This window comes from Penicillium atrosanguineum (assembly GCF_028827265.1).
Source record: "Penicillium atrosanguineum strain IBT 20685 chromosome Unknown utg000005l_segment0_segment0, whole genome shotgun sequence".
Lineage (NCBI taxonomy): Eukaryota > Fungi > Ascomycota > Eurotiomycetes > Eurotiales > Aspergillaceae > Penicillium > Penicillium atrosanguineum.
This window is the reverse complement of record NW_026623137.1, coordinates 2,213,113-2,225,787: the sequence shown is the minus strand read 5'-3', so window position 1 is coordinate 2,225,787 and position 12,675 is coordinate 2,213,113. Positions and strand designations below refer to the sequence as shown.

The following is a 12,675-nucleotide window of genomic DNA, read 5'->3' as shown; positions in this document are numbered from 1 at the left end:
TTCTCCCAATACACTCATCGTATCCATGGTCACAGCACGGTTGGCAGTTCAGTGTATCCCCCTCGAACACGTCACCTCATCTTGAATTCCTCATCGTGCCAGTGACCCACGACACTCAACACACCGGAACGCAGCTCCATCGATTCATTTAGCAACCTCTTTTTGTTTGACAAGTCGACCCTGCCAGGCAGCGTTCCTCCCAAGATGCACGAAAATACATTGATTGCGGTAATCATTGGAGTTCTCATGGCATTGATCCTCTTAGGATGTGCCGGTTGGTACCTCGCAAAATATCGTGTCAACCGTGCATTTAAGGAAGATCATGAGTTGGCACGAGATACTGAGAAAGGACCTAACAATACCCACATCCCTAGGTACAACAACAAGGGCTGGGTCCGGCCTCCTAGAAAGGAATTGGTCATCTCAAAACCTAACTATGTCTTGATCGTGGATGGCGACGGTCACAAGATTCGCCGTGGTGGTCGACTGGCTCGAGAACTCCAGAGTACCTCCCAAGGCAACGGTTCGCAAGGGCAGCAGCGATTGCAAAAGAATCAGGAACAGAGTCATGGCCAGAGCAAGCATAACAAAAAGAACAAGCAGCACAACAAGGATCAAAAGAAGAATGATCAGAACAGCGGGAACAAAGAAAGCGAGGGCAAGAAAAGCGAGGGCAAGAAGAATGAAGACGGAAGTGGCCACAAAGCCAATTCCCATAGCCTTCAGGCGGGTCAGAAACATGAGAAGAATTATGCCTGGGGTGTTTGGGACTCGGATAGCCCGGCCAAGCCGGACGATGAGAGAAAATCCGGCTCAAATAAAGGCAAACAGGACAACCAGGAGAACCAAGATCAGGGCAACTGGAATGAACAAAATGCCTGGAATGTCGACAACCAAGTCACCCAGGACAATCACGACCAGGGCAATTGGGATGAGCAAAACAAATGGCATGGTGACAACGAAATTGGTCAAAACGTTTCTTACCAGGATGTCGGAAGCGGAAACGACGGCAACCACAATAAATGGAACAATGAGCTGGGCCCCGAGGACTCTATCAGCAACCAAAAGAGAAACAACAATAGAGGCGATTATCACTGGAGACGAAACAGCCGATCATGCCAGGAATCTGCCATCAACACTTCAGCAAATAACCGCAATGGAGGTCATCGAAACAGTCGAACTGGATGGTCCAGCAAGAACAGACGGGGTCTACCACCGAGTGATCAGGGAAGCCCTGGACACGATAAAACCAAATCGAATCGAAGCAAGAATTACGACAATGCCATGAGCTCACAAGTTCCTATGGACGACCAGAAGAAGGATGAAGGAGGTGTAACACAGGAGAAGTGGTAAATTTCAGCTCCATGGACCTTCTTTTTCCTACGAAGACACAAAAAGCTTATATTTTACAAGGTCGAGGCAGACAAGTGCACATTTTAGATCCTCAATTCAATGCAGCAATGTTTGTAGCATGTCATATTTTGGTCGTGTGATAATGATGCCCAGACTGGTTGTCTACCTGCCCACGGCGGATATATAGATCTGGGCTTGGCGAGTCTAGAATGGTGCAGTGGACTCCAGGGCTGTCTCCACCTGAACTATTCCCACGGGAGTGTGAGCCAAGTATAACAGGCATAAATCCAAGTATCTCAACCTTGGAAGCACATTCACATCAAACCAACACTCTTTGATTCCCCAAATTCTAGTAGCTAAGACCCTAGCTCTTTACGGATGATCGCCACTTCGTCACTGGTCGCTGTGGGCCACCGAAGGCGGTGACGTTGATTCCAATCCCCCGCAGATCCCCAGGCACAGCTTTCCTTTCTCTTTGGAAGACATCCTGCTGCTGTGATCATTATGTGGAACGACGAGGATAACAATCCCTATGGGGCTTTTGAAAATCAAGAGGCTCACCTCTCCGACTCGCTGCACTCCACTGCCCTCTCTCCTCGTAAGCTCCTCCCTGGCCTATTGCGGTGATATCACTGACCCTCGGCAGCCTTGTACGAGCACGACGATACCCCCGCCCTCCAGCCGTGACTCCAATCTAGATCCGCCCGATTATCTTTCTCATCCGGAAGATCTCAGCGATCCCGAAGAAGCCGACTATGGCGCCGCCAGTCAACAATACCCGCGGAAGAGCGTCTACGATAGTCGCATCGAGCAGATCCTCTACGAGAACCCCGAGATGGCCATATTGATCACGGACGCTGGCAAGAATCACGAAGGTGGTGGTAGCTTCATCGTCTACACGATCCGGACAGGGGTATCGTAACGCGAACCAAGAATCTTGGAGCGGAGCTAATTGAAAACATTAGGACCTCGAAGTCCGTCGCCGGTATTCGGAATTTGCATCGCTGCGACAGACACTTGTTAATCTGCACCCTACGTTGATCGTTCCTCCGATTCCTGAGAAGCATAGCATGGCCGATTACGCCGCGAAGCCTACCAAAGCTAAAGAGGACACGGCCATCATTGATTTGCGGAAGCGCATGCTTGGAGTCTTCCTCAACCGTTGTCGCCGGATGAAGGAAATTCGCGAGGATGGTGTTTGGTGGCGGTTCCTGGACCCCAACGTCAGCTGGGTAGGTTGCGGAGCTTGGCCCAGACGCAGTGTTGCTGCTAATTTGACCGATTGTTATACAGAGCGAGGTTCTCCAATCTCACCCCGCATCCTCTATTCCTAAGAACAACCTGAAAGCTCCGCCTCTTGACCCCGCGAACCCGACTCCGGCTCATGGCTGGCTCCCCGTTCCATCCTCCTCCGCGAAGCTCAAGGCTGGCGGGGCCTCCGGCACGAACTCATCACCTACATCACCCGGCGAGAACACAGATAGTCCGGCGCCATCTGTTCCCGGCCCCGAGGTCCTTGGACGATTCCCGCCCGAGTCGCGCAAGCTGAGCGAGCAGGAGCTGGACCCATACTTTGTGAACTTTGAAGCTTCTACACGAGAACTGGAGCTGCTATTGCAAGGGAATATCGAGAAGGTCAACCGTAGAACACTTGCGCATCTCTCCTCGCTTTCCGCTGACCTCATGGAGCTGGGCGCGCGCTACAATGGGTTCTCACTCTCTGAACAATCTCCAACCGTTGCCGCCGCGATAGAGCGCATTGGACAGGCGGCGGATACATCCTACATCGAAACCGAAGAGCTGTCCCATGCGTTGAGTGCTAGCTTTGCTGAACCAATGCGGGAGAGCGCGCAGTTTGCCAGTGTAGTCCGTGGAGTACTACGTTATCGTGTGTTGAAGCGGGTGCAGCAGGAAATGACGCGAGATGAGTTGGCGCGGAAGAAGACCCTGCTCGACTCGCTCGAGCGCAGCGAACTAGAAGCCAAGCGGATCGAACAGTATCTCAACCGGACCACCCCTCACGCTGGCGGCACGAGGCGACAGCGGTCACTGTCCGCGTCATCAGCCGTGAGCAGTGAAGGGAATGCCACCGAGGTCTCAGGAGATTCTGAATTCCCACCTACCCACGGCGAGTCTATTGGCTCACCATCTCCCTCGGGGGGGCTGAGACACAAGAAATCTGATCCCTCGCCATCTTCCTCGCCGGCCCACCGCAAGACATCCAGCGGGACATTCGTTGTGGGCAAGATCTTCGGTCGCATTAATCACGCCATTCATGGATTTGCAGACGTGGACCCTGAACGAACTCGTCGGGACCAGATTGGGAAGACCAAAGAGAGTCTCATTCAGGTATGTTGAAGTGTGGGTCGAAGCGAGTCCAAGCTAACACGTCATGCAGCTGGAGCAAGCACTGGAGGTATCCGAGAAGGACGTCAAGGACGCTAGTGCAGGTGTCCTGCAGGATCTCCAACGTTTCCAGAAGGACAAGGAAGCCGATCTCCGGCGTTACATGGTATGTACAGTGATCCACCCGTGAGACCCTTAACTAACTTGGGCTGCGCACAGGTTGCATATGCCCGCTGTCATCTGGATTGGGCGCGGAAGAATCTCGAGACGTGGACTGAAGCTAAAGACGAGGTGGATAAGATCGTGGCGCGGTAGAGATTATCAGAGTCATTCCACTAGGGTGTTACCCTTTGGCGTTGGCGTTTTACGACCCTGGGGGGGGTTATTTTCTCGAATATCATTTGGCCGTGATTATGTCGCTCATCGCGCGAGCATCGAATCAAGGCATTTCGCATATTACTCTAGTGTCTTTGTAGAGTTGTCTAAGTTCTCCTAGCTACCTGGTTCAATATTCCATGGCCCCAGCGAAGATCTCCTAGATAGGCACAATAAAGGCATAGAAAGGACCGGTGCCCGGTACACAGGCGAGACATGGGTACACTGGACAATAGAGGACAATAGAGCGTGTCTCCCCTTCAGAGGAGTGTCACCCTAGGAACGAGGAGAATGGATGGTGTTGAAGGGAAATGCCAAGTCGACATGGAGCCGCGGTGGGTCCAAGTCAAGTCAAGGAGTTTGATCGACAGGTAACCACATTTCACATTCACATTTCACATCACCCTTCACATTCACCTCTCCTCGCCCTTGCTTCATGTCATCCATCGAGGTGGCCAGTTTACCGTGCATCTAGTTGATGCAGAACCAGTTGATGGAGGCAACGAGGATCTGACTATTATTATATAGCGGATCGTTCCATCGCTTGCGTTGAAAATTCAAGGAAGCTGTCTGGATCGTCTTCGGCATTCCAGTGCCTTGCAGGCATGCTTCCCAGTGGACCTATACTGACGGAAACGAGTGGACGTCGTTGCATCCCTCACGGCGCACCCCTCGGACAGGCAGTCTCCGCACCCTGAGGAACCCACTTGGCGGTGGCACGCCGTGCGTCAGGTCTGAAGATTATGAATGCTTGGGTCCATAGCCGTCAGGATGATCGTCAGAAGTGGCCACTTATCACGGCCGGGGAAGCCGCCTTCTGGCCATGTCGACGAAGTTTGTCAGGGGTGGTCTTTGTGGTCACTTTGGCATCATTCAATTCCTCGGCGTTGGATCAAGATGCTCGTTCTACTAGGCTTAGTATGTCTCTTTTCGGTTGCTCTTAGCGTGAACCTCAATCACAATCTCGAGGCTCGTCTTGAGCAGGAGGCTGCGGTCGGTCATTTCCCTCCTCCTCGCCAGACCAACCAACATACCCATGATCCTACTATTATGCGCGTCGGTGATACCTTCTACCTATATAATGTCGGCGAACACATCTTCATTCACACTGCTCCTACCATGGCTGGGCCATGGAAGCACGTTGGATCTGTGCTCGATGCCAACGCGGTGATCCCCAAGGGCGACCGTGCCGTGCCTTGGGCTCCTGATGTCGTCTATGTGGATGGTACCTTCTACTGCTTCTACAGTGTGAGCAAGGCTGGATGCCGTGACAGCGCCATTGGTGTAGCGACATCTGATCACCCTGGGCCTGGTGGTTGGGTTGATCATGGCGCTGTCATTCAAACAGGAACCGGCAATGGATCCGAAGTTTATCCCTATACCCAGTCCAATGCCATTGATCCCAGTGTCATGGTCACTCCGGAAGGAAAGCCCTACCTTACTTTCGGCAGCTATTGGACTGGCATTTACCAAGTTCCACTCGACAACACGCTTCTTTCTCCGATGAGTACTACGGAACCCGATGCGAAACACCTGGCTTGGGAACCGAATGCTATCAGCACTCCGGCTCGAAAGACCACTTCGGTCTGCGGTGACCCCACCGGACCCCATGCCATTGAAGGTGCATTTATTTCATACCACGATGGGTGGTACTACTTGTGGTACAGCCACGGATACTGCTGCAACCTGAACAAAGACAAGCTACCACCCGCTGGCACCGAGTGAGTATCCTCATGACCATCTAATATTCCATACACTAACAAACCTCCAGATACAGCATCCGTGTCGGACGCTCCCAAAATGTCCGTGGTCCATTCATCGACAAGTCCGGTAAAGACCTGACGGATGGCGGCGGCGAAATCGTCTACGGCTCCAATAGCGAGACCTATGCCCCGGGCGGGCAAGGCGTGATTCGAATCGGTGACACCGACGTCCTCTACTACCACTATCGTGAGCCGCTCATCATCAAACGCAACCTGATGACCACATACTAACACAGTGCAGAAAACAAGACAATCGGAGTTGCGTTCTCGGTAAGTTTCCCCTCGGTAGGCTTGTGAACATACCCGCATCCACTTGCCGATCCTCCTTCATTCCCTGCATCACGTCAATCTCTAACAAGTATCTGCAGGATGCGTTCCTAGGTTTTAACCCTTTGAAGTACATTAACGGATGGCCCATTGCGCTGGCCTAAGCAATAAAATCTACAAATCCTTCGACTCGATCTCCCAGCAAAATATCCAATATCCAAGACATAGAAAAAGTCCGACATAATCAATCTCTCGCACCTTCCACACATGCTTCACCTTCAATCGCCGGGAATGTCAATAGTGCCGCTCGTCATCTCGCTTCACCATACAATTTCGCAAGGTGCACATCTGCACCGCTCGTCTCCACCAACATTATCTTCGTCTCCGCGGAGTATTCAACTCCGCATTATTTATAATCGCGTTTCGCGGCGTCCACCTGGGCATTATTCGGGCACATAAACACATTCGACCCGTTCTCGCTAGAGAGTCGTTTAGTTAGAACATTGAAGGTTATACAGAGGTACTTCCGCATTTTACCATATATAGATGGCGGAGTTCTTGATACATAGAAACTCATCGGATCTTCACCACATCATGTGCTCAAAGATAATTTCAAATGCTCATAAATAAGGAATCTCAATCTTCTACACTGCCCATTTCCCTACAGTAGACATATCTTTCAGCCATATCTTCAATCCTCGAGCATAAATCACCTCACCATACGCACAGATACGTTCAATGTGGACCCGAAGATCACTTGGTTTACAGTGGATCCAGGCTTCACATGATCCTCGTCGGGGAATCCGATCGACAAAGGAAGGACGACCGATAAAGTGGGGATTCGGACCGAGTTTTGGATCTTACGGTTTGGGACGTCCGCCGTTGACCGTTAAAGCTTAAAGCTAGTACGTTTCGATAACAAAGATCCCAATTTTGGGAGCGGATATGTGATGTCCGATGCGATGTCAAAATTAGTTTTTTCAATGTCACATTGGTTTCTGCCGAGGATCACAATTCCAACTATCCAACGGTGGTTGGAGGCTGAGACTAGTGTGTTTCTCATCTGGGGAATTCTCATTCTCAAACTTGAGATCGCATTGCATGATTCAAGGTTACACTTGAAGCAGGGTCTAGGCATTGGTTCTGGTTATCACCGTGATATCGTCTATTCGTTGCCAAATCGGCAGAATCTATCTAATCTAAACAAAAATCATGGTCATGAATATGATAAACACAGACATGGACATCTAGGTATAATACATAGCCTCATGTGATGCTCCAGGTAATTAGTGAGCTTGTTCGAGCTTAGTGAGCACGGCACATACGGCCAGAATTCTCAACATTCCAAGCATCGGAGCCGACGGCCTTGAGAGCATAGAAGAAGGAAGTAGGATCCCAGCGACGCTTGACATCGAGCAGACGCTTGTAGTTGCTTCCGAAGAAGACCTGCTTCCAGTTAGGCTGGCGGAAGTTGGCCTCGTTTTGGTAAGCGCCAGAGTGGGGAGTGACAGCCTCGAGCTGGGGCATGTACTTGTCAGTCATCTTCCATTGGTTATCGATCATCTTGCTCCAGGGGGCGGTCTCGTTCCAAGCGGAGCCGATCTGCATGGTGACGGCGGCGTTGCGGAGAGCCGGGAAGACGGCGTTGGAGACGTTGGTTGGGTTGGAGACATCCATGCCGACGCCGACGGCGATGACGCCCTGCGAGGTGATGGTGCGGAGGGCAGCGGCCATGGCAGTGGCGTTTTGGGTCAAGGTCTCGCGAGGGATCAGACGACCACCATACTGGTACTCGGAGACACCAAGGTTGCCGTAGGGCAGGGGACCCATGTAGGTGTTGTAGTGCTCGTAGTACGAGTCGAACTGGGTGTAGGTGGCGGAGTAGGTGATGTTGAGGGCCGTCAGGGCGTTCAAGAAGGGGGTGAGGGTCTTCTGGACGTCTTCCTTGGTCTGGTTGTAGGCAGTGAAGGGGTCGATGAGGAAGATGGCGTCGGTCATCTGGTAGATGACGGTGGCACCAGAGTCAATCATGGCAGGCAGGAGCGAGTGGAACTCCGAGACAGCCTGGAAGAAGGTATCGGTGGAGATGTTGGCAGCAGTGAACTCGACCATGGCACCGGCGATGGTGGCATCGGCGTGAGCCTTGACGGTCATGGAGAGGACGACGGCATAGTTACCGGCACCACCACCGCTGAGAGCCCAGAAGAGGTCGGAGTTCTCCGTGCGCGAGGCCGTAACGACAGTGCCATTGGCAGTGACAACCTCGAATTCCAGAGTGTTATCGGCACCGAGACCAAACTCGGTGCTCAGAGCGGAGTGGCCACCACCCTGGGTGTAGCCACCGGCCAGACCGACGGTAGGGCACTCGCCGGTGACGACGACGTGGCCCTTGGCATGCGCAGCAGTGAGGATCTGGTAACCGACGACACCGGCACCGACCTTGAAGGCAGGACCCTCGTAGGTCTCGCTGGACCAGTCCTTGTACTCAATATCGGTCATGTGGTGGGTCCAGACCGAAAGAGCACCGGCACCGGTTGAACGGCCGAGGTAACTGTGATGATCAGCAAAGTTCCATGGGAATGAGACCGGGGATGAATCTTACTCATGGCCAGTGTTGCGGATGACGAAACGGATGTTGTTCTTGCGGGCGAACTTGACAGCGGCCACGACGTCAGTCGCGGAGGAGACGTTGACGGCGTAGTCGACATAGTTGCCGAGTTCACAAGGGCGGGAGGTAGCAGTCCAGGGATCACAGCTCTGGTTCGCGAAGAAGGTCTGCATGACCGACGAGGAGGACTCCAGGTGCGTCTGGGGCAGAGTCCAGTTGGTCTTGAGGGCCGCACAGGCCGCCGCATCATAGGTCGGGGCATGGCAGGGAGTACCAATGGGCACAGTAGCGACCAGACGACCGCCGATGGTGCTGTTGAGGGCAGACCACGCCGAGGTGGAGGGCCAACAGCCGTCACCGGGCAGACAGTGACACTGGTCCGCGACCGCAGTGGAGGCCAAAGCCCAGAGAGATATCAACCAAGCCTTCATGATTATGGAGGTGGAGGCGGAGACGGAGGTGGAGGTGGAGGAGAAGGATGAATGGAAAGACAAGAACAGGACAAAATGGTGCCGATCGGGAGTTTATTTAACGGGGATGGGACCAGCACTTCAACATTCCCCAGGGGCCCTCGGTCTATTGAGATGGCGAACGAGACCAACGGAGCAGTTCCCTTTCGCGTGACAGAGCCGACGGTGGATCCTGGAGACCGATGATTATTCGAAATATCGGGATAATTTACATCTTCCGGGGTTCTCCCGGCTCTGGATCACGTAGTCGATGGATTCCACCCAGGATGGAACCTGGTGCGTGCGCCATCGGTTAATCAGAGTTGATCAGAGTTGATCGAATCGGCAGCAGCATCGGCATCAGAACCGGGAGATCAGATTTACGCCATAACCGAGTGGCAACCAGACAGGATGGTAGAGTCGGTCGAGGACCTGATGCTGAACCCCAGACTCGATGTGCAGAAGCTTCACGATTCGCGATCCAAGCACCAGACGAACAAGCCCGGGAGAGCCATGGACAGCCATGTGCGGGTGGCACAAATTTCAAGGCACAGCCGAGCAATTTAGATCGGGTGTCTCAGTCCCGGTGAGGGCTGGGCCCAATGGAACTGCAGTATGTGATGAAAAGTGGAGGACGGTGGGTCCCGGTGGATCCACGGACAGATGAAAGTGGATGCAAGTGGATGCAGGTGGATGAACGTGGAAAGAGCGTCCATCTAAGTTTTGCACGCTGCCACGGTCGTCGCTTCTTTTTTGGGTCGTGGTTTCTGCATTTGGCCAATTCACGTCCCCGATTGGGTGATCATCCGGATATCGCCAGCCCCAAAGTCAAGGCTTCTCTGGAAACTCTGCACCTGGGACCTGGGACCTGGGACCTTGTACCTGGGGCTTGGTACCCTGGCTCCTCTCCAATCTCCCATCCTCGTGTTGCGGAACTTTACCCTTGGGTGCCTGATTTCGAGGATGTGATGCGACTCTGGCACTCAATTCCGCACAGTTGAAAAAAAAGCCCATCCCCCCCCCCCCCCCCTCAATTCCCCAGATCTTCACGCCACTATTTTCGACTCGTGCCTACCATGTCTGATAAAGGTCCCGAGTTGGAACGGGGCCTCTGGGCGGCGGTGATCATCGCCACGCTGATCGTGATCTTACGTGTCTTTGCTAAGATTAAGATCAACCGTTTCTTCGTTGACGATGTTCTCATGATCATCGCCGTTGTATGTGTGGTTCTACCATTGGTCTGCTAGCGCTGTCATACTAATTCTACTTCCTCCAGATCTTGGCAATTGCCTCGACAGTGTTCCTCACTCTTTCCGTTCAACATGGCTTTGGAAAGCCCCTCGGCAAGCCCTTCACCCATGATACCTCGCTCGTTCTGAAGTATATCGCCATTCAAATTCCACTCGTTACCTTAAGCACCACCATCGCCCGAACCGCTTTCATTGTCTACTTGGTGGCCGTGCTGGGCACCAACAAAGGCTATCAGGTCGCCTTATGGACCGTGCTTGTCATCCAGCTGATTGGGAACATCGCATCCGCGGTGTTGCCCCTCAGCATCTGCAAAGATGTGAGGATTCTATGGGATCCCACCATCGAGACCACCTGCGGTGATCTCACGGCCGTCATCAATTTCGCCTACTACTCCAACACCTTCAATTCTGCCACCGATCTTTTCCTAGCCCTCTTCCCCACCATTGTTTTCTGGAACCTCAATCTCAAATTGCGCATCAAAGCCGGTTTGATCGTCCTCCTCAGCCTGGGCGTTGTGTAAGTCACCCACATTTAGACTATGTTGGAAACTGAAACTAACAAATCAGCGCAATGGTCGCCTCAATTGTCAAGACTACCAAACTCACGACCCTCCCCAGCATCACAAATCTCGGCACAGCCGGCGGCCTCGAACTGATCCGCTGGGGTTACATCGAAAACGCCATTATCATAATTACCTCTTCAATGCCCTGCATTCGACCACTCATCATTTCCTCCGTCCGCAAAATCTCCAGCGCAACCCGCTCCTACGAACTAAGCGGGCCCTTTAGCAACAACCGCCGCACAGACCAATACGGAAATACCAACGCATCCCGGCGCGCCCGACGCTCCCACAAGTCCCGCGACATGGAACTAGGCAGTGTGGACCGGATTCTAGACCATGAACATAGCGCACATACTAGTAGAACTGCAGTGGGACGGGACTCGAATTCGCCGACGAATGATCTGGGGATTACGAAGCAGGTTGACATTTCGGTGATTACGGATGATAATGCGAGTCGGTCAACTAATGATGGGCTTGAGTTTAGAGGGTTATAGATGATGAAGAGCTTGGGGAGTTCATATGATATATGATCTGGGTTGTTCAAATGTTACGCGTGTATGCATATGTCTCTTTAAATTTCAATGTTCTAGCCTTCAATATACCATACCTTTTGACGCGGTACGCTCCCAAAGAAAAAGCACCCGTAGCTTGTCTCTCGTGGAGTCTTAGTGCTCTTCAACACCGGACTATTCCCGAGCCACCACTTTTCTGTGGAATGGACCACGGATGTAGCCCGAGCAGTCGCTATAATCATCGGAAGATCCGAGTAAGAAGGTAAAGAAGAAGGTTCGAACTACTCATCGCCGGAGACAGGCCGAAAGATCGTGGTAGAAGGTTTAGACTATTGACCCCCAGAGACCCGACAAGGCATAGCGTTCCAGGAATGTGGTTCAAGACATTCCAAGATTCTTGTCATGAATTTGAGTAGATCGGCTCCACCGCGTGGGACGGAAGTACGTGCGTGAACCGTGGATAACATTTGACATAAGGCATTGGGAATGACTGGAGAAGGTATCGTGTTTCCATACAAGAGGTGACGTTGGAGTGTTCAAGGTCTACCTTGTAGTATTTGGATTTGTTGCGATCAATCGTAGACCCACTGCCTGCAAAACAAAAGTACCTGCATGAACGATGGGGGACACTATTAACGTAGGCTTCCGGTGAAAAATAGACGAGTAATAGCGTGCTAAGAAGGTATTGAAAATAAAGTAAAGTCTTCAAGGCTCTCTATACTTAGCACCACGTGGTAATCTTCACCTGCGCCAAGCATGGTGAAAAATTTGAGATCAATCTTTGGCAATGACCCGAAAAGGAAAAGCGTTCTACGCAAGCAGAGCACAGCTTTGTCAAGAATTCTGCATACAGAATAGTGCTCGCCGCCTTGCTCTGTGTGATCCAAATAAATGTTCTAGGAAGCATAGTTTTCACGCCAGGTCGTACTCATAACAATACTAGTCGATTCTAGACACCTAGATGGAAGCACTTGGCGCACGCACCAGCTCCTTCTCGAACTTCCTCAGACCACTTGCTGTGGATGAGGGATTTTCTGAAAGGGAAGTAGCTAGAGTGGGACCCACTATGGAAGGTTCGAAGCGGAAGAACGCGCACGTTCCAATCTACCAGTCATCCGGAGGATGGCCGGATCCGAGGTGGGATAGCGTCTCACAAGGCATTGAAGGCCTCTTGCAAAATCTCTTCATG

At 52.2% G+C, this 12,675-nt stretch overlaps 5 protein-coding genes across 5 annotated transcripts; 4 read left to right on the top strand and 1 right to left on the bottom strand.

The window, feature by feature from the left end:
• Positions 1-204: 204 nt before the first annotated feature.
• N7443_007080 (Arginine--tRNA ligase cytoplasmic) lies at positions 205-1,353 on the top strand (the record flags this gene model as incomplete). The annotated part of the gene is made up of 1 exon (XM_056887136.1): positions 205-1,353. The coding sequence occupies one exon, from the start codon at positions 205-207 to the stop codon at positions 1,351-1,353; it is 1,149 nt and encodes a 382-aa protein (XP_056740785.1).
• Positions 1,354-1,857: 504 nt separating this feature from the next.
• N7443_007079 (PX and BAR domain-containing protein) lies at positions 1,858-4,014 on the top strand (the record flags this gene model as incomplete). The annotated part of the gene is made up of 6 exons (XM_056887135.1): positions 1,858-1,951; positions 2,052-2,266; positions 2,319-2,585; positions 2,647-3,702; positions 3,752-3,865; positions 3,919-4,014. The coding sequence occupies 6 exons, from the start codon at positions 1,858-1,860 to the stop codon at positions 4,012-4,014; spliced, it is 1,842 nt and encodes a 613-aa protein (XP_056740784.1).
• Positions 4,015-4,845: 831 nt separating this feature from the next.
• N7443_007078 (putative endo-arabinanase) lies at positions 4,846-6,268 on the top strand (the record flags this gene model as incomplete). Its single annotated transcript, XM_056887134.1, has 4 exons — positions 4,846-5,795; positions 5,846-6,024; positions 6,079-6,107; positions 6,206-6,268. The coding sequence occupies 4 exons, from the start codon at positions 4,846-4,848 to the stop codon at positions 6,266-6,268; spliced, it is 1,221 nt and encodes a 406-aa protein (XP_056740783.1).
• Positions 6,269-7,409: 1,141 nt separating this feature from the next.
• On the bottom strand, positions 7,410-9,143 carry N7443_007077 (putative isoamyl alcohol oxidase; the record flags this gene model as incomplete). Its single annotated transcript, XM_056887133.1, has 2 exons — positions 7,410-8,655; positions 8,707-9,143. The coding sequence occupies 2 exons, from the start codon at positions 9,141-9,143 to the stop codon at positions 7,410-7,412; spliced, it is 1,683 nt and encodes a 560-aa protein (XP_056740782.1).
• A 1,094-nt stretch (positions 9,144-10,237) lies between these two features.
• Positions 10,238-11,468, top strand: N7443_007076 (uncharacterized protein; the record flags this gene model as incomplete). Its single annotated transcript, XM_056887132.1, has 3 exons — positions 10,238-10,378; positions 10,438-10,928; positions 10,979-11,468. 3 exons carry the CDS (start codon positions 10,238-10,240, stop codon positions 11,466-11,468), a joined length of 1,122 nt encoding a protein of 373 aa, XP_056740781.1.
• Positions 11,469-12,675: the final 1,207 nt, after the last annotated feature.